Source organism: Heliangelus exortis, chromosome 18 (assembly GCF_036169615.1).
Source record: "Heliangelus exortis chromosome 18, bHelExo1.hap1, whole genome shotgun sequence".
Taxonomy (NCBI): domain Eukaryota; kingdom Metazoa; phylum Chordata; class Aves; order Apodiformes; family Trochilidae; genus Heliangelus; species Heliangelus exortis.
The window spans coordinates 10,214,531-10,232,830 of NC_092439.1; the positions used below are offsets into that span (position 1 = coordinate 10,214,531).

The window sequence follows — 18,300 nt, forward strand, 5'->3', positions numbered from 1 at the left end:
CTGCTGTACTCGGCACTGGTGAGGCCACACCTTAAATAATGAGTTCAGTTTTGGGCCCTCACTAGAAGGATGTTGAGGTGCTCAAGCATATCCAGTGAATGGCAACAAAGGTGGTTAAAGGTCTAGAGCTCAAGTCTTATAGACAGCAGCTGAGGGAACTTGAGGCTGGAGAGAAGGAGGCTTCTCACTCTCTACAGCTACCTGAGGGGAGGTTGTAGGTAGGTAGGTGGGTGTTCATCTCCCAAGTAAGAAGCAATAGGACAAGAGGGAAGGTTTAGACTGCATATTGAAAAAATTATTTACTGAAAGTTTCTTTACATTTTACAAAACAGAATCCACAGTGTTTGCCACAATACACACTTGGATACAGACTTTGATAACAGATGATGCTGGTGTTTATCCAAACATTCATTTGAGTTTAAGACTTTTGATTTCCCTGAGGGAACTGCACTTGCATGGGGTTTTCTGGAGGTTTGTTGTCTAGAGTTTGGGTGTCTTTGGGGGGGATTTGCTTTATTTTGTTTTGTTAACTGACAATGGCTGTAATAATGCCATTTTTAAATTTAATAAAGCATCTCATGTAAAACTGATAGCTGATATGTAAAACTGATAAAGTTGAGGAACACACAAACATCACCTTAACTCTCTTGACATTAATTTACAAATTAATTTCTCAAACTCTATTGTTCAAAGAAAAAATAATGAAAAACATCAGCTTCCTCATGGATAGAATGAAACAAAGGCAGTAAATTCAGTAACATACAGTCGGAGCTCAAACACAAGATACACCCTCTGTTACCATCTTTTTTTTTTTTCTTTCTTTTTTTACATACATTCTACACTACACCAATAGTCAGGTAATAGAATATTTTTCCCTGAACAAGGCATCAATTTACACACTCTTCAATTATACTCAAGAATTTCTATGCAAATGATCCCAGATTATGATTAGAAAGCCAAGCTATTTAAGCCATGTAGCTGGTTTACATTTCTTTTGTTTCCAATTTCAAAGGATACTTTGTTTAAAGAACTTGATTACATCTAAGCTCATTATTAAAAATGAATCTCAGAAAGAACTAATGCATTTTGGCCAAGATTATGTTCAGCCCTTGGGAAAGCTACCGACCACATCTAGGACAATTTTGTCACAGAAATACACAAAAAGAACAATGGAGAAAGCACTGATGTGTCTCCTAATTTCCTGAATTATTACGCCATGAAAGTTTTCAAGTTAAGCACCATGTTGTTAATCTCTCCCCAGGTAAAAAGGACAATTACAGTTGAGGGACAATTACACACAATAATTACTGGATCCAGTTATTATTACTTTGATGAATACTTTATGGAAGGCTTGAAGAGAAATTTAGAGATGACTTCCTAGAACTTGATTTTCTGTGCTGGTATGAGAGAAAGCAAAAAATGATTTTCTGAAGTGAAGAGCTGGGCAACGGTGTCCAAAGTTGTAAAATGAAGCAAAAATTGTCAGTGTGGTGATAAACTGTTTGGAATCACAGGACTAAATTAGGAAGGAGTAAATCAAATGTTTATGATTGTGTCTGAAGAGCAGGAGACAATAAAAGTACTTAGAGGTGCAAACCACAGCAATTTTGAACAGTGCTGATCCTGTGGATATAAACACTGTAGGGTAGACAATAGTCATGTTACTGGAAAAAAAAATAATAATTAGTGAACCCAGAAAAGAATGGTTAAAATATAGAAATAGTCAAGTAGATGTGGTAAGATTTAGATATATCCTGGCTGTGTGGGTAAAAAACAAAAAGAGAGAAATGGGCCAAAGAATATGCCATGATTGAGTGAGGAGAGTCTAGGTTATAGTCTCTGTTCTTTCTAGTTATTCTCTTTTGTAATGAAGAATTTAGTTAATGAGAAATTTAGTTAATGCTCTTCTAATTTATGGCAGATGTAAACCAAAGTTTTCTTTGTACTGAAATTTTTCACTATTAGATTTTTAATGCCTCAGGACAGGGGCCTGGAATATGCTGGTAAGAGTATTTGTTAGGCAACAGATATACTACTGAAGAACTATTGTATTCCCATTACATTTTTTAATGAATTGTGTATATATTTCTTCAGGGTGTTTTTTTTCATTGACATACCACTGAAATTAAAGCTGATTAACTAATTATAAATTATTCAAAAACAAACAGTAAGGTGAAGTATGCTGTTGCTGCTGAATTAGTGGCAGTATTAAAAATAGAGCTGGCTGAGGGAATCTGCATTCAGCCTCACAATTCCAACTGCACAGGCAGGTGAAATTTAGTGTAAGTAACCATATCGTAAGCTCAGAAAAAAATCATATCTTATCTATAAAACAATCTGCTGGATAATAGATGTTAATAATCAGAAAATAGATCCTGGGACCTATACAGTTAAAGCTATTAAAACAACGTTCAATGTTTGTTCAATGTTCAATGTTCAACAATGCTCAGTTTGTCTGCTTTTTCATTTCCCTAACAAAGCAAAACAAATAAACAGCAGGAATCATATGGAGAGAACTGGATAATGACACGAAAACCACTATTTGGACTGCTCTTGTGTCTTCAATATTGTGTGTAACTCCTGGTCTCCTCATCCCCAAAAGCATATAGTAAAAGCATAGGGGAAAAAAAAAAAAAGAAAAGAAAAAAAAAGATATTAATAGTAAGGTAAAAAAATAAAACAGACAAAGTCTTCACCTTGGAAATTAGAAGATTGAGAGGAGATATAAAATAATGAGTTGAAGAGAGATGGTGACTAGAAAGCAACTGCTCATTGTTTCTACCAAAATGAGAATATCACCAACTAGGACAGGCAGGAAACTTTAAAACAAAACAAACAAACAAAAACCCAACACCAAAACACATTTCCCACAATACATGGTCAAGCTGCACTGAGCAAGGATCTCTCTACCCTGCAGATGCCAAAAGCCTACATACTTAAAGGAAAAAAAGAAAAAAAATGTTGGTTGCTTTCAGGTTATTAAGGGATCATCTGCTGTCCTACCACTGTACTCTTCCCCAGGCACTTCCTAGTGGCCACTGCTACAGACATACTCAGTTGTGATGTTTAATGAAGACTGTACTGTCTAATTAGTTCTGGAATGAATTTAGAGTTCAATTCAAGGGAGTTAACAAATAGGGACCTATCATAGCAAGATATACATCTCAGTCTTGAAAAGATTCACATACACACTTAAGCGTGGTCCAAACGATATCATTAAAATACAAATGGAAGTAAATGTAAGACTATAACCCCCAGAGGAACTTTACAGTATTTTCCCTTTTGAAAACTTTCTAACAAGCATATTGCACCACATCAGTACTGAGTGTACCAAGCCAAGGCAGAATTTTTGGGAAGGCATAGGAGAGGAAGGTGTATGATGGTATTAGTTGCATCAAATTGATCTGCCTTGATCATTACTTCTTTCCATTTTCCTAGGTGCAGAAGTTACATCGTTTGTCACTGCATATTGGATGTTTTGTCTGTAATCATGCTGGATGGTTTCTGCAGGTTGCCAGCGTTTAGGCCAATATCCTGCAGCATCATTTCCTGCAACACCACAGCTTCCCCAAAGCAACTGCTACTTCAGTGCTGTTCAAACGCAGCAAATCACAGGCAGAGGCACCAAGGCGTTTTGAGAACTCCTTTCAATAGCAAGCAGCAAGAGCAACCACCGACCAACCCCATCCGATTTCTAAATCAGTTTAAGCAGTATAATAATACGCTGAAGCATAGCTCAGAGGACATTTAATAAGGTAAAGATGCCCAGTTATAATTACAGTTTCAAAAGTGCTGAGCAGTTACCCTTCCAGAAACAAACTGGATGAATGAGCAGAAGCTTTCCCAAAGTTCCCCGAGCTGCCCATTTCCACTTAGAGCAGACTGAACACTTTTAACAGGCTGCTCCAAAAGTACTATTTTGATCCATTCCACAGGGATTAGCTGTGCAAATAATCAAACCTGGTCGAGCAGTGCGGTCCCAGCTGTAATTTAGTTAGCGAAGACCGGAAAAAAAAAAAAAAAAAAGAAAAAAAAAGGGTAGGAAATGGCTCTAATCCATACTTACTTTTCAGGTGTTTAAAAAACAGAAAAAGGGGGATGGTCCTTAAAAGGAACACAACTCGATACGCTCTAAAGCCCGAACTATCAACTTTTCCGGGGTGCCTCACAACCAAACGACACGAAAGGAAGCGAAACCGGCTCGGCGTTTCTGTCCCTAAGCCGCTTGACCAGATGTCCCTTCCCGCAGCTGCAGCGCGGGGGCGAGGGCGGAGTGCGCGGCCTCTTGGGCACGCAGGGTCTCGTCCCGAGGAGCAGACCGGCCCGGTTCGGTTCGGTTCGGCCCGGTCCCCCCGCGCTGTCCCGCGGTGCCGGCTGCTCTGTGCACACGCGTGTTCGTGCCCGGTCCCCACCCCGGGGCCGGCGGCTCGCGCCAGGCGTGGGGCTCGAGCGCGCCTCCGCCCCCGCTCCCGTGCGGCCGTTAGCGCGTGGCTGTGAGCGCGCAACCGCTCCCGGGGCGCGTGCCGCCCTCAGGGGCTTCCGCGCGCGCCGCGCGGTCGGGGCCGCTCATCGCCTCCCTCCTTCCCTCCCTCCCTCCTTCTCTCCTGCCCTCTTTCCCTCCCCCGCCGGGGCTTCGCCAGCGGCCGCTGCTGCCGGTGAACGCTGGGAGGCGCCAGCGAGTCCCTGGCGTTCGGTCCGTTCGGGGAAAGCGAGCGAGACTTTTACCTTTTCTCTCTTTTTCCCGTCTTTCCCCACCATGCTGCGGACGCCGCTGCCCGCGGAGGAGAAGCGGCAGCTCAGCCCGGCGCCTCTCTCCTGAGGACATGAGGAAGACGCGGCCGGACCGGAGCTAGCGCGACCCGCGCTTCTCCTCCTTCCTTCCCCCTGTCGCGTCCCCGACCACCATGAGGGAAGAGAGAGAAGCCGCCGGCGCGGCCGCCTCCCACCACGGACTCGGCAAACTCCCGCAGCACTGCCAGCAGCCGGACGGCGCCGGGGCGGCTGCCCCTCTGGCGCTCCTCGGCGGCGGCAGCCCGGAGAGCTTGCGGAACGGCTACGTGAAGAGCTGCGCGACCCCTCTCAGGCAGGACCCCCCGAAAAGCTTCCTCTCTCTGCTTCTGTTCCCTGCCACCGCCGCCTCCTACCCCCGCCGGGCTCTGCTCAGCCTGGGCGTCCTGGCCGCCGTTGTCCTCTCGCTCCTGGCCTTCCACGGCCGGGGCAGCGCCGGGGGCCAGCTGGACGGGAGCAGCTGGCGGAGCCCTCGGCTGCTGCACGCCTTGCTGTGCCTGTCCCGCTGCCTCAGCCCCCTCTTCAGCATCGCCTGTGCCTTCTTCTTCCTCACCTGCTACCTGGCCGGCGGCAGGCGCGGGGAGCACGGCGGAGGCACGACCCGCTGGTGGCTGCTGGCGCTTCCCGTGTGCTGCTACTCGGGGGACTTCGTGGCGCTGCAGTGGCTGCTGCCCGCGGAGGGGCACGAAGAGGAGCCCCAGCCCCCCGCTGGTCCGCAGATGGTCCTAGGCAGGCTTCTCACGATGCTGGCCTCGGTGGCAGCGCTGACCTTGCTGCAAAGCTCCCTGAAGTTGCGTCGGAGGCTCCTCGTCTTGGTCTTCTCCAGCCTGGTATGGCTGGTGTCGCTCACCGGCCTTCACTCACTGCCTCCAGCCCTCAGACCGCTGCTGGCCATCTCGGTGGGGGTGGCAGGCTGCCTCCTGGCACTCTGTGGCGAGGAGCGCGGCATCTTCTCGGCTCAGAGCCGAGGAGCGCACCACCAGCATCACCACCACCCACGGCTTCCCAGCGTGGAGGAAAAAGTGCCTGTGATCAAACCCAGGAGGAGGTCTAGCTGCGTGTCCTTAGGGGAAACATCAGCCAGCTACTATGGCAGCTGCAAAATGTTTAGGAGACCTTCGTTGCCTTGCATTTCCAGAGAGCAGGTAGGTTTCTCTGAAATTAGAGGGAGAAACTTTCTGAGGAATGCGTGCCACTCGCTTTTCCTGGCTGCTGGATGTGTCTGAGCTGGATGTCTGCTCTCAAAACCCTATTAGGGAAATGTTAGTCCTTTGCGGGCTTCTTAACTCGGTCCTTCAATATCGATGTAACTCGTTAGAAGGTATATCGTAATACTCTATTTGTTATAGAACAGGAGTCTCGCTTTCTTTACGATCTTAAAAATTAAAAGTAGTTCTTACTGATTAAAACAAAACTCCAAGCCAAACATCTTCAGCTATCAGTTACCTTGTAATTTTGATTGCTTCTTTTCTAAAGCCCATCACCTCCGCTTCTGGCAGACTTTAGGAGAGAAAGAAACCACAGCTTTCTAGCTGCTCGGCACTTTAGATTCTTCCCGCTTTCTATCGGCAAAATGATTGCCAAGTGCTAAGGAAAAATCAGATTTTGAGGGATTTATTTTATTTATCTGACGCTGGCTTTGTTTCAGTGCCAGCATTCCTTCTGCCTTTCAGGTTACAGTCTCTTGTTTCTCTCTCCCTCTTACACTCTGTCCCTCGCTCCACGTAAGTTAACGTGAGGTTTGGGTTGATGGGATTTAAGAAACTTCTTTTTAATGAAGAGAGAACTGTTCAGTAGAGTCTGGAGTGATGCCCGAAACGCTAAGTTTTCTTGAATGGAACTCTGTTGGTTTCTACCTCCGGAAAACTTTTTGATGAGTCTTGTTTTTTGTAGCGCAAACCCCCGGGTGAGTGGAGAGTTTGTTTATTTTTGAGAACTTGCACGTGAACTGCAGGAACATGGAGCTGTGTTGCCAGTGGAACTGGCCCGAGGGTGCTGCAAGTGGATTATGAGCCCGTTATAGGAGGGAGAATAAGGGAAGTGTACTTAATAAACCTGCAGTGGACAGCTTCTGGGAAGTGATTGCTGCTGCAGAATCCCCCCATCTACTGCTGGTGTGCTTGAAATTCATGGATGCTAAATGAAGTTTTCTAATTTTGCTTTGACATATATTCGTAATATACTTCTTGTGACTGACTGTGAAAGGGTTCTGAGAAAACATGAGATGAATCTGAAACGGTGGAGTAGTTTTCAAGCACTTATTTCCCTGTATTTTCACAATAGAGTAGTACAGTGCCAATTGTTTCTGCACAGAAGGTTTAGGATCCAAGTGTGCTTCAGAAGACAGGCTTCAGAAACACAGTGGAAATATACTGGATTAGTATCCAGTAAGTTTTAAATTATCTAATGCATACTATGAAACAAATATTAAAATCATGCACCAGCAGTTAAAAGGTAGGGAATATTATGCAATAATTGACTTTCTCTGTTCCCTTCTGGATAGTAAATGCTTTCTTTTTCTGTCACATTCATCTGCAGTACAGAAAACTCAGGAAAATGTGATAACATCTTTCATTAACCTTTCTAGATTATGGAAGATATTTGTTCCTAGGCAAGTTACTAAATGCTTCCTTTGATATTTGGTTCAGTTCCCAAAAGCATGTGCATATTTCAAATTAAGGTGTTTATTATTCTTTAAGTAACATCATAAATGTCAGCCATAATAAAATACATAGAATTTATTGGCAGTACTTAAATCATATGTGTTCATAATAAAATGTAACTGTTTGGTAGACTTCCAGAATTTGATATCTTTTCTATCACTAGAAGTGAACAGAAACAACAAAGAGATCTGAAGTTTTTTATTTTCCTGCTACTCTATTATACTTTACAATAAGTATGTGTGCTTTATTGAGCACAGTTTAAATGGGCTTGACAAGTAAAAACTGCTATGTGCAGTATTTTATATGCAGTTTTATAAGGATAACACTGGTTAAACCCTCTGAACTTTTGACTGACTTGGAGAGAGATCAGATATTGCAGAGCTGAGAAAATATCAATACTGAGGGGACAAATAGGCCAATAATGTGTGACTTTATTTGAATAAGCACTACAAGGCTTTTATATTGTTTCCTTAAAACAGAAGGAATGGATGCACATAATGCTTTTCAGAGAGTATTTATTATGTGAATTTGCTTTAAGGCCTGATTGCATGTTTTGCAGATATTTATAAAATATACAGTGATTCTCTTCCAATATTAATATTTTTAAGATACTGAGTTTAATGAGCATTGTGAAGAAGATCAGTGGAGAACAACAAATGTGCTGCAGGTCCACCACAACTCAAATACTTTGAATGAGAACTAAAATGCTATTGTGATTCAATCAGCTGTATCTGGTGTGACTGTAATGAACCTTTTTATATGTAGTGGTTTGTATGAACCTCTGGAAGCTGAGGCACTTGGGAACAAAAAAGGCAAAGGTAGATTTTTCCTCTTTGAGGAAAATAGGGAATGCTAGTATCGACCTTAAATTTTCAGTTAGTTGTTTATTTGGAATTATGCCTGACTCTTTCTAATTAAATAGAGGACAAAATAATTATGTTAACTATTTTTTATTAATGAGCTCAAGTCAACAATTCTATGTTGCACTTCAAGGTACGTGCAACCAGTAGCATGTGCATTTTGGAACTGGATGCAGACATTACTGTTTTCTGGGACAGAATTGGAAAGAGGCCCTGTGATCATGATCCTGTAGATGCTTTCTAATTTAACCAATCTATATGACAGATATTTAGATTATTGCTTTCTGTATTTGAACAGATCTGGCAACTATAATGACTCATAAAATTATATTGTTTTCATTCGTACATTTTATATAAGTATCCATGCTTACTTTAGCCACAAAAGTCTACAAATTTATGCTGTGTGTGGCTTTTCTACAGTCCATGTAGCTAGCAATATAATTTGAGGTGGGAGGAAAGTCTTGAGTAGGCTATATCTTTAAATTTTTATGTGAGTGTACTTAGATGCCAGTATCAAAATACATGAATATACATAGAAGGAAGTGCAATGACTAAAATTAAGGCTAAAATATGAAAATGCAATGTCTTTCCTTAATTCTATTATATTGACACCTCTGCTCACAGAATCTAATATGATTTTTTGCAGTAAACAGTTTTTTTTGTGTTCTTTTTTCAGTATTAATCTTGGACCTAGAGGTGAATTACTTATTAGCAGTATGACTGCAGTATTGATTGGTATTACAAATTTTGTGCAGATGATATTTTGGTTGCATGTGTAAATTTAATGTTAGTTTGTTAGCTGTACCTACCACTACTGGTATAAGTATCTTCATTGACTGCCGCATTTAGAATTTTTTTTTTCCTTTTTCCATTCAAGTCAAGTCAGAATTGGGAATTTAAAAGGTGCTTGCCAGTGTTGCAGGTCTTGTAAAGATGCCGTGTCCTAAAATATACTGTAGAAGAGAATTTTTTTTTCTTTAACATGATGGTAAGCTTATGTGTGAGAGCAAATAGTGATGTGTAGGTACTCATACATAGGAACTTCTCAGGATCCCAAAATAAAATCTGATTTCTAGAATTCATATTTTTCCCTTGGTAAAGAATTGGCCATTCTAATTAAGTATATAGGACATGTGTCAGAAATGGTCTGCAAACAGACCTGATACTTTTTCTAGCTAACTGACTTGGTTCAAACATGTAGGAAGACTGGAATATTTCATGGATAAAGACTGCATTCATGTAGCACTCTGTTAATTCCAGGAAGAATTGTCATGTGGTTAAGCTGTTGCATTGACTGCCACTTTTCTCCCAGGCTATCTCATAGCTTTGATGCATTACCTTAGGAACATCAGGGCTTGATTTCAAGAGCATGAAGTATTTGTGCAGCTTGAAATTAATGTAATTCCTTATTTGCTTAGACAATTTATATCTGTGCCTGTTACCTTTTTGTGAAGCAAGTTATATTTTGTTCTTAAGTACTCAGGATACAGACTTGCTACTGCAGAAGCTGTTAACATGTCATTTACAGTGTGTTAAAATTGTTAAATTCAGATGCTGTTTGCAGCCTAGAAATATTGAGCCCTTTGCCTGTTGATTGCAGCCAATGTTGCTCTTCTTGCTGTGTATTTGACAAATTAGCTTTTTGAAATTTTAAATTTTCCTCTAGTGGTTACAATAACTGTACCACAAGTGTACCTGCACGTCAAGATTTTTTTCTGTGTTGACTGAATGTTCATATCTCTTGGGGTATTATTTTTTGTATTGTGAGGAAAATCAGGGTAGAATTATGGGTGTGTTGAGCTGTGAATATGATCAGGTTGAGTGGGATGCAACGAAGTGTGGGGAACATAGAAAGAGAAGGAATACATCACCAAAGCAACAGACTTTGAAAACTGTTTTTGAATCTGTATTTCAGATGAGTAGAGTTGCATTGTTTCTGGCTGGTGATATTCTTGAAGTACCATACCAGAAAGAAAAGATGATTTTAACATGGTCTGACCATAGAGAGGTCAGAGTTTAAGATGGTATCCTCTGGCAAAGCGACCAGCAGGACCATACAGACATTCAGAGAGGGTGACAAATGATGCTATAAGGGACACTGAGTGCAGTTGAGAACTCTGTTAGCTAAGTTAACTTGAAGCTTAACTTGATGGCAGTTCACATTCTGGACAGAAAAAGTACAATAAAAGCAGGGAAATGTGTCTTTAAGTCATAACTGTAGCAAAGTGGGCTGACTGTTCCTGCAGGTGTGTTTCCTGGAAAGAAAATGTAAAAGGAGAAAGGAAGGAGGTCAAAGAAAGCTGCTGTGGAAATGATGGAGAAATTAAGAGGAAGGTGAGGGGGGCTTATTACAGGAGTGACCAGAATGCCAGTAGAAAAGAAGTGGAGGAAGCTGGAAGAGAAGGTTCCAAGAACTGCATTATTGAGTGTGTTAAAAGAAACGGGGTAAATTGGGTAAAGTACTAACTTGGACTAAGAAGACACTTTAAACTTTGGAAAGAAAATTGTAGAGATGAGAGGAAAAATGAGGAGAGTTTCTAGAACAGCAAAGATGACAGTCTCTACACTGTGGTTTTCTAGCAGTGTATTCTGTGAGGCTAAATATGAAAGGGAAGTGAATTATGGGGATTCAGGTATCTTCCTGAGGAAAAGACTTACCTGTTGACACAAGATGTGGGTACATGTGTGTATCCATTAGTACTATCATAGTAGCTGAACTGATTGAATACTATGGCCTTAGAAGTTTAAAAAATATCAAATTCCTGCAAATTTTATGAAAAAAGGTGAGTGAGAAGTTAAGAGACCTTATGGAATATGCCTCAACACAGGGCAAGTCTGCAGTGTGAACTTTCTCTGAGGCAAGGATTGATCTCTCAGTTTATAGGCCATTGTTAGTAGTTAATAAAATTCAATGATGTCATGCACATAGTATAATGGTGCCAATTTTAAAAAGAAAGGAATGTATTCAAGAAAAGTCTTCATTTTGATTAATGTCTACTTTTGATTAATGTCTGTCTAGCCAGTGTAGTGTGTGAATGTACTCACAGGCTCTTTGGTACCTGCTCTTGCAATTCCACAGTAGCCTTCACATTCCCACTCTCTTAGAATCATCCTCACTGTATATTATGAAGTTAACTTCAGCTCATTTAAACTCCATTTTCGTGGGTACAAGCAGTTATGGTCTTATGTGTGAGTAGCAGGGCAGGGAAATTTTTGGTGAAACCTGAAGGTGTGACTTGAAGACTGGAAATGTTTATATCCTGCTGTGCCTGTGGAATACCATTTGCTCTGGCACTGCCCTGAAGGATCTGGTCCAAACTAAAATGTAAAGGCACACTGGCAGTTTTTCTTTTGGCCAGCTGGATCTGTAGAAGCAGATTTTATAGAAGATATAGAAGAAGTTTTATTTTTTTCAGGGAAAAATGAATGTTGTTCTGGGTTATACTGTTTCCATTGAGATTGTCCATACAAAAGTGCATTTGAAACATCTGTAGCATTGTGTGTTGCTGCTTATAGACTAAAGAGAAATAAACATAAATGATGACGGGCTCAGTTCTTCCTAACTTGTTAGTATGTGGCAGAGCAGTATATTTCATATCATAACAAGAAAACACTAATAAGTTTGTGCTGTCACTCTGTATGTGTCCTGCCCTTGTTTCAACTGGTTGCTGCCTTTTCAGGGCAGCATAGTATCCATTCAGGGATCACAGGAGCTTGTATTTGCCCACATTCACTTACAAAGCAAATTTCAAATGAAACTTGCAATGTGAGAATTTTAGTTGATTATGCACACAGATGTTTAACTAGGCTTTTTCTAGTGTTTTTGTTTTTTCAGCAGTAAAGAATTTCAGAAATGCAGTGTGTCTATCTAAAGTTAAAATGTGTGACTACAGCGAGGTAAATAACAGCTTTGTGCTGTTATAGTAAAGCAAAGTTGAAAGTATTTTTTTGATTATAAGTATCTGTTAGCTTCTTTTTATGTACTTTTAGAAAAGCATTAATTAGAATCTATACCAGAGTTTATTGCTACTTGTTATTCACCGCAGCAGAATGTTTCCATGCTATGGTAATAGTAAAAATCTCATTTTTTTTCTATTTGGAGTTTCTGGGTTGAACAAGTTTGATTGAAGACAGAAGAGTTTGGAACAGCTTTTGTGTTAATAACAAGCCCTTTTTTTGGTCATTGCTTTTAATTTATCTTTTGTAACTGGCAGCCTGTTTGTTAGATACCAATGAACTTTTAAAGTTTGAAAATAATAGAATTGCAAGTGATTTTTATGGTGGCAAGATGCAAATAAGAAAAGGAGAGTAGATGAGCAGAGACAGATGCTGGCTATTGATTTTCAGGTTGGTATGGTTTCAGAACTTCTGATCCAATTACTCTGGTTTCAGAGACATCTGCAGAATGTTCTGAAGAGGAAAACAGTACTTCAGTCAATGTGTGAAGGACAACAATATTTTATGAAGACTGAAAATGAAAATTAGTTAAGACCCTAAGCTTCAAGCAGTCTTGTAATCTGAGTAAAACTCTGCTACGTATGTCATTTGCATAACCCATTTATCATGGAGGATAAAATTTCAGTACATATTCATTTAGAAACTGATGTTCTATCTGTAAGTATTAAGTAGGTATCTCGAAAGTATCTTAAAACTGTAGAAAATACTCAAATTGTGTTTCAAATTATAAAGATATGCTGCTTCAGGATTACCTGCAAAAGTCAATACAGTTATAGTAATGGACCTATAAAGATATACAGTGAGTCTTATGTAGATTTTCTCATATGAGAGCAGTTGCTGTTAAAATCACATTGCTAAAGATTTCTAAGTCATTTATACTTGTCTTATTACTTATTCCAGTAGGAAGCTCCCTTGAGTCAGCACAGCACTTAAGCTTTCAAGTGGAAAGGAACACGTGTTTTACAGTTGTTAAGGACTGAGATTGTACTCCTTACTTGTTTAAAAATTCACAAGGTTTAAGGTAATTTATACCTTTAACTCTCTAGTAGCAAGTGTTAACAATCTCGGATGAATGCATTCTTAATGCTTGCTTGTCTGGTGATGGGCAGGGTTGCTGTGCCTTTCCAAGGTACACCTGTATTTTTCATTAGTTGGGCCTTGAAAGTACAAGAAAAATCAAGCAAGCAACTTATTACGGAACATTCTGGGAAATTATTTTTTTCTTTCTGTTTTGAAACGTCGTTTTTCTCTTTCTTCCCTGTCCTCTCCTCTTCTTAATTTTATACCTTTTCCTACTGGTGTGTTCTTTCTCTTTCTGCATATTACAAGATCAGTAATGTAATTTGGTCCAAAATTACAAGTATCTTTCAGCAAAGACAGAAAAATATTCTGACTGAAGGTATTTTACTTTTTTAGAAGCCAGCAATCAAATTCTTTTTTTAAAACAGTGTAGAATGTTTGGTAACATATAATTTATAGAAGAATTAAATATTTATTTGCATTTACAGCACAAAAATGTGTCTAGGATCCCTTCAGTACCATTTTAATGTCCATTATTGAAGACTTAGAAGTAGAATGCATTTGTAAAGGCATGTGTGTTTGGGTTTTAAGTACTCATACAGACCTTATCTTTTACCTGTGTGATATAAAAGATTGTAAAGTTCTGTGTTTTTTCATCTTGTTTAGTTCTGCAAGTTGGATGCAAGGTGATTACTCACCTGCATAACTTCCAACTGATTTGTATGATCTGAGCTATTCCTATGCAGGCTTTGGTAGTTACAAACTCATTCTTTGCTGCCCAAAGAGAATCTGTGTCTTTGATAGTTTGAAAACTGAGAACAGTCTCTGTTTATTTCCTGGACAGAGGGGACAAAGTTTGTTTGTTGTTTTATTTTAGTTTGGTGGGGGTTTTTTTGTTTGTTTGTTTGTTTTTGTGTTGGCTTTTGGTTTGATTTGGTTTTTTTTGAGAATATTAAGTTTTCAGCCATCTTGTTTATGTTTTGCCTCACTTTCCTCTTGTGAGCAAGAAATAGGAGTGGGATTACCTCAGGTGCTGTAGTTCTAGCAAGAGTAGCTGGCTGTCTCATGATAACAGGCAATGCACTGTGCCTTAAAAAATAAATACTGAAAATTTTATTCCCTTCCCTTCTCCTCCATTCAGAACAGAAAGAATTAGAGGATTTGTAGTTGTCAGTCTGCCTTTCTGCAACGTTTGAGAGCATTGCTTGATCTTTATGATAGTGACGTTCATATACAAATTTCATTGAGGTATTTCACTGTGGTTAACTTGGATTGTAACAGGGGCCAGTTGGAGCAGAGGAATATTTTATGTCCTGAGCTTTATTTGCCTCCACAGGGCATGCAAGTTTACCTGGACGTTTATTGAATATATATATATATATATATATTAGATATTTTAAGGAAATTTTGAACTTTATTTCCAATTTCTGAGTAATACTTTAGCTCAACATGCCTGTTAGATTCCAAGCTACCTGTTAGTTTCCCAGAACCTTGCATTGTCACCTAAAGCAATCACTCAGTTAATTGTTTTTCTCGGGGTTCCCTGATCCATTGTTAAATGGAGATGGGGTGGGAATCTTTTGTATCCCATCACAACCCTGCAGCAATAGCCTCACTAGTCTGTGCTGGTTGCTTCTCTACCCTGCAGCAGTATTCATGTTCCTCAACATGCCTTGTGTCATTACAGGTTTTCTACCTGCCATTGTGACTTCATCCCTGAAACTTTTTGATCTCTCTGTGGAATTTCCATAATCACATACCAGGCTGCCTTCTTTATTTTTATATTTTTTTTTCCTGAGCTGGCTTTCCATTCCATTGAGGAAAAATTCCTACTGGGGGAGAAAATCTTTCTTTTTTGTTCTGCCTTCTTACTTACTAAATGGATACTGAAACAGTAGAATGAGGAGGAATGCAGGTGTATGGGAAGAAGCTAAGTGATGCAGGGGAAAACTATATTAATAGTGTAGAAAAGCCTGCTAATGGAAACATCTGCACTTAGAGAAAAGCATCACTGGGATGGTAACAAGCAGTCAGTTGCTGACAAAGCCAGTGCATTGATCATATGGTGGAAAAGTGGTAGCCTTTTTTTGTTTCTTACTTTCTAAATAAGTATAGTTGCCAGAGCATATCTGCATTTGGAGTTTTGTTTCAGGCCACTTGTTTATACCGCTGGGTTTTTTAGCCTTAAGCTTCATTTTTTCATTTTCTTTCTTTCCTTATTATTTATTTATTTAGAATATTAAAACGTTGGACTGGTTTAGATGTTCTCTTAGAGCAGTTCTCATTTAATCTGAACCTGGCCTCCTGTGTAAGTAAGTTTTTGTGAAAAAAATAGTGCAAAGTCCCTGATATCTCCTCCTCCCTGCACCTACATGTTTTTTATACCTAGTTCTCTTTAGTGGTCAGGAAGCTGCAGTGACAGGTTGTTCTGACTGGCTGTTGTCTATTTCAGGGTGCTTTTGGGGATTTCCCACTTAAAATTGCACTGGGTAGTATCAGGCAGGTGGGAGACTATTTTTCAGCATTAAATTTCAATGAATTTTTTTTTTCTTTCTTTCTTTGTGCCCTACAACTGCTCCATAATAGAGAAAAACAGCCACACTGGATTAGCACCGATGTCAGCACATAAAAGCTCTATGCTGGAAATGGTTTGTTTCATGTTTGTTCATGTCCTGAAATGACCAAATTCCCATCAGAAAATAAACTCTAAAACTCTCCAAATTTCTTTTTGTGGAATATACTGTCAGAGAGGCAGATACTTGAATTTTTTATTAATGTGCTTGATTAATTTTTCAATTTGCTCTAGAATCTTCAAATCCCCTCAAAGGCAGCTCTCTGATCCACGCTCTCTATTTTCTTTTAGATCACAATGTGTACACAGTAACTGTTTTGTGAGACAGCTTAAAAACACACTTCCCCTTTTTCACATGGATGCATCTATTTGAAGTGAACGAGAAGCACTTTGATAGTCTCTTGATGTTTGTATTTAATTTATTTTAGGCATAGGATAAAATCAGGAAAATGCTGGAACTATGAAGTTAACATCAGAGATAAAGATAATTTAATTTTCACGTAAAAGCTGCAAGTGTCTTTTTTTAAACTTAAATTTTCTGCAGTGTAGCCAGTTACTGCGAAGGTGTAAGAAAACTAAAAATGCATACAGAAAACATGACTGAAAGTTAATTTATAGAGATGCTAGATTAATGGTAAAGATGTTAGTCAAGGGTTAAGCTCAGTGTGTTTGGCTGGCTGCTGAGTGAAACAGGATGCAGTGAATACATTGTCAGACTGCTGGTGTGAGTGCAAACAGATGAGGAAATGCTGGATCAGGCACTTCAGCAACTTGGGCTGTTGCCTAGGAAACTGCTTGCGTCATACTTGCCAGCAATTAGCTTACAGTTCTTTTATTTTTGATAGTGTTGCAAGCTGAACTCGACTGGTACAAAGGAAAATACTGGCATCATCTCAAACTGGTCGGTTGTGACTGTGGCACTCATGAAAATTTGCAAAGTGTTTCTCCGGATAAATTTAAAAATTATTTAAACTTTCCAGCCTACTTCTCCAAAGAACAGTGTAGTTGTGCTTGATTCTGAAAGATGTACAATCAATTTTTATGATCTGTGTGCAAATGATCTTCCCTACTTATCAAAAATTAAGTACCAGGCAAGTTTTAGCAGTGTTTCGGATAACACCACTTTTTGTAGAAATTATACTGAAGTATTCTTGTGTATTACATATTAAAGCATAGTTTTAAAAATTCATGTGAACCTCTAAAGCATGGGATTCTTTTTCTAAATGCTTTTTTTCCAGCATTGATTACATTCAGTAGCTTCCAGTGGTTACATAGCCATAATATAAACCAGTTAGTGTTGAAAGCAGTGCATGGTTTATCTCAGAAAATCATCATGGCTTCTACATTTCACTTAAAAACTGTAAACAAATTCACAGTAACTGATTTAATATTGATGTGTGTTGTTAGTATGGGTATTGCCTTATGGCAACTATGGCTTTAACAGATCATGAGTTACAGCTGTGTTAGTATCTCAAGTCCATATACAAACTTCTTTGGCCAGGAGGGGGAAGGAACAATGAATTGAATCCCCCCCAAAAACCCATCACGAACAAAAAAATCCCACCTTACACCAAAAACCCTAAAACAATTCTAAATTCTAAACCCAACTCCCCCTCCCTGCTCCCCAAACCCTAGAACATAAGGCTTGGAAAGATTATCTTTGTTTCTGCACGTTGATGATAAACTAACTTGGCTGCAAGAGTCTAGCAGCCCATTTTTAGGGCATTTTTCACACTCTGGGCCAGTGTCTTCTGTGGGTAGCTGGTCACTGGAGTTGCATGCCAAACAGTGGATCTGGGATCATTATATAGGATTTCCTTGAATTTAATTTATGTTAAGAAAAACAGCAAAACACATAAAAGAACATGTTGTGTGTGGGTGGAGGTGGCTAAAGAACTGGTTGGGATGCAGTTCTAAAGGAAGAGCAACTGTTTTTGTTGTGAGCTCAAAATTGTTTGACTGACTTATTGAGCCTCACTAACACCTTGTTGCATGTGGCCACTGCTTGGTATCTGCTCTGTTTGATGTGTTTTCATTTTAGCTCCCTTGCATATTACAAAGTTTTACCACTGAAACTTGTTAGTATTGGGGTTTAAATCTGTATGATTTATAAACAGCTAATGTAGATGTTACCAAAGCAAGGCCTGGAAATCTCATTTTTTAAATGTGAATTTTGTCCTTAATTTTCTTCATCTCTTCAATTCTGGACAGTAAAATGGAGGTTCTGGTGTCATCAGGTCACCTTTGGGTTCTATGACTGTGTGCCTAGTAACCACACTTCAAAATATGTCTGTAATAACAAGTGGAACTGCAGAGTATGTCTGTAAAGTTTTGTATGATTCTTGGGGAAACATTGGGTTTAAATCTGTTGTAGTCTCCTGACTTTGTAAACTGTCCTAATACTGAATATTCTGGAACCTTCAGAACAGGGACTAAGTTC

The 18,300-nt window shown here is 39.7% G+C and overlaps 1 protein-coding gene and 1 long non-coding RNA gene across 3 annotated transcripts in view; one reads left to right on the top strand and one right to left on the bottom strand.

Moving 5' to 3' along the window:
- Positions 1–273: 273 nt before the first annotated feature.
- LOC139804770 (uncharacterized) lies at positions 274–4,097 on the bottom strand. The gene is made up of 2 exons (XR_011729526.1): positions 4,067–4,097; positions 274–1,664 (listed from the first exon to the last, which is right to left on the bottom strand). It is a non-coding gene; the product is annotated as an uncharacterized lncRNA (long non-coding RNA).
- A 380-nt stretch (positions 4,098–4,477) lies between these two features.
- The window catches only part of PDE3B (phosphodiesterase 3B), a 59,757-nt gene continuing 45,934 nt past the window's right edge, over positions 4,478–18,300 (top strand). For both annotated transcript variants that reach the window (XM_071762343.1, XM_071762344.1), the window contains exon 1: positions 4,478–5,933. In XM_071762343.1, the coding sequence (XP_071618444.1) occupies positions 4,905–5,933 (1,029 nt within the window). In that variant the 5' untranslated portion in view covers positions 4,478–4,904. The remainder of the gene's footprint in view (positions 5,934–18,300) is intronic.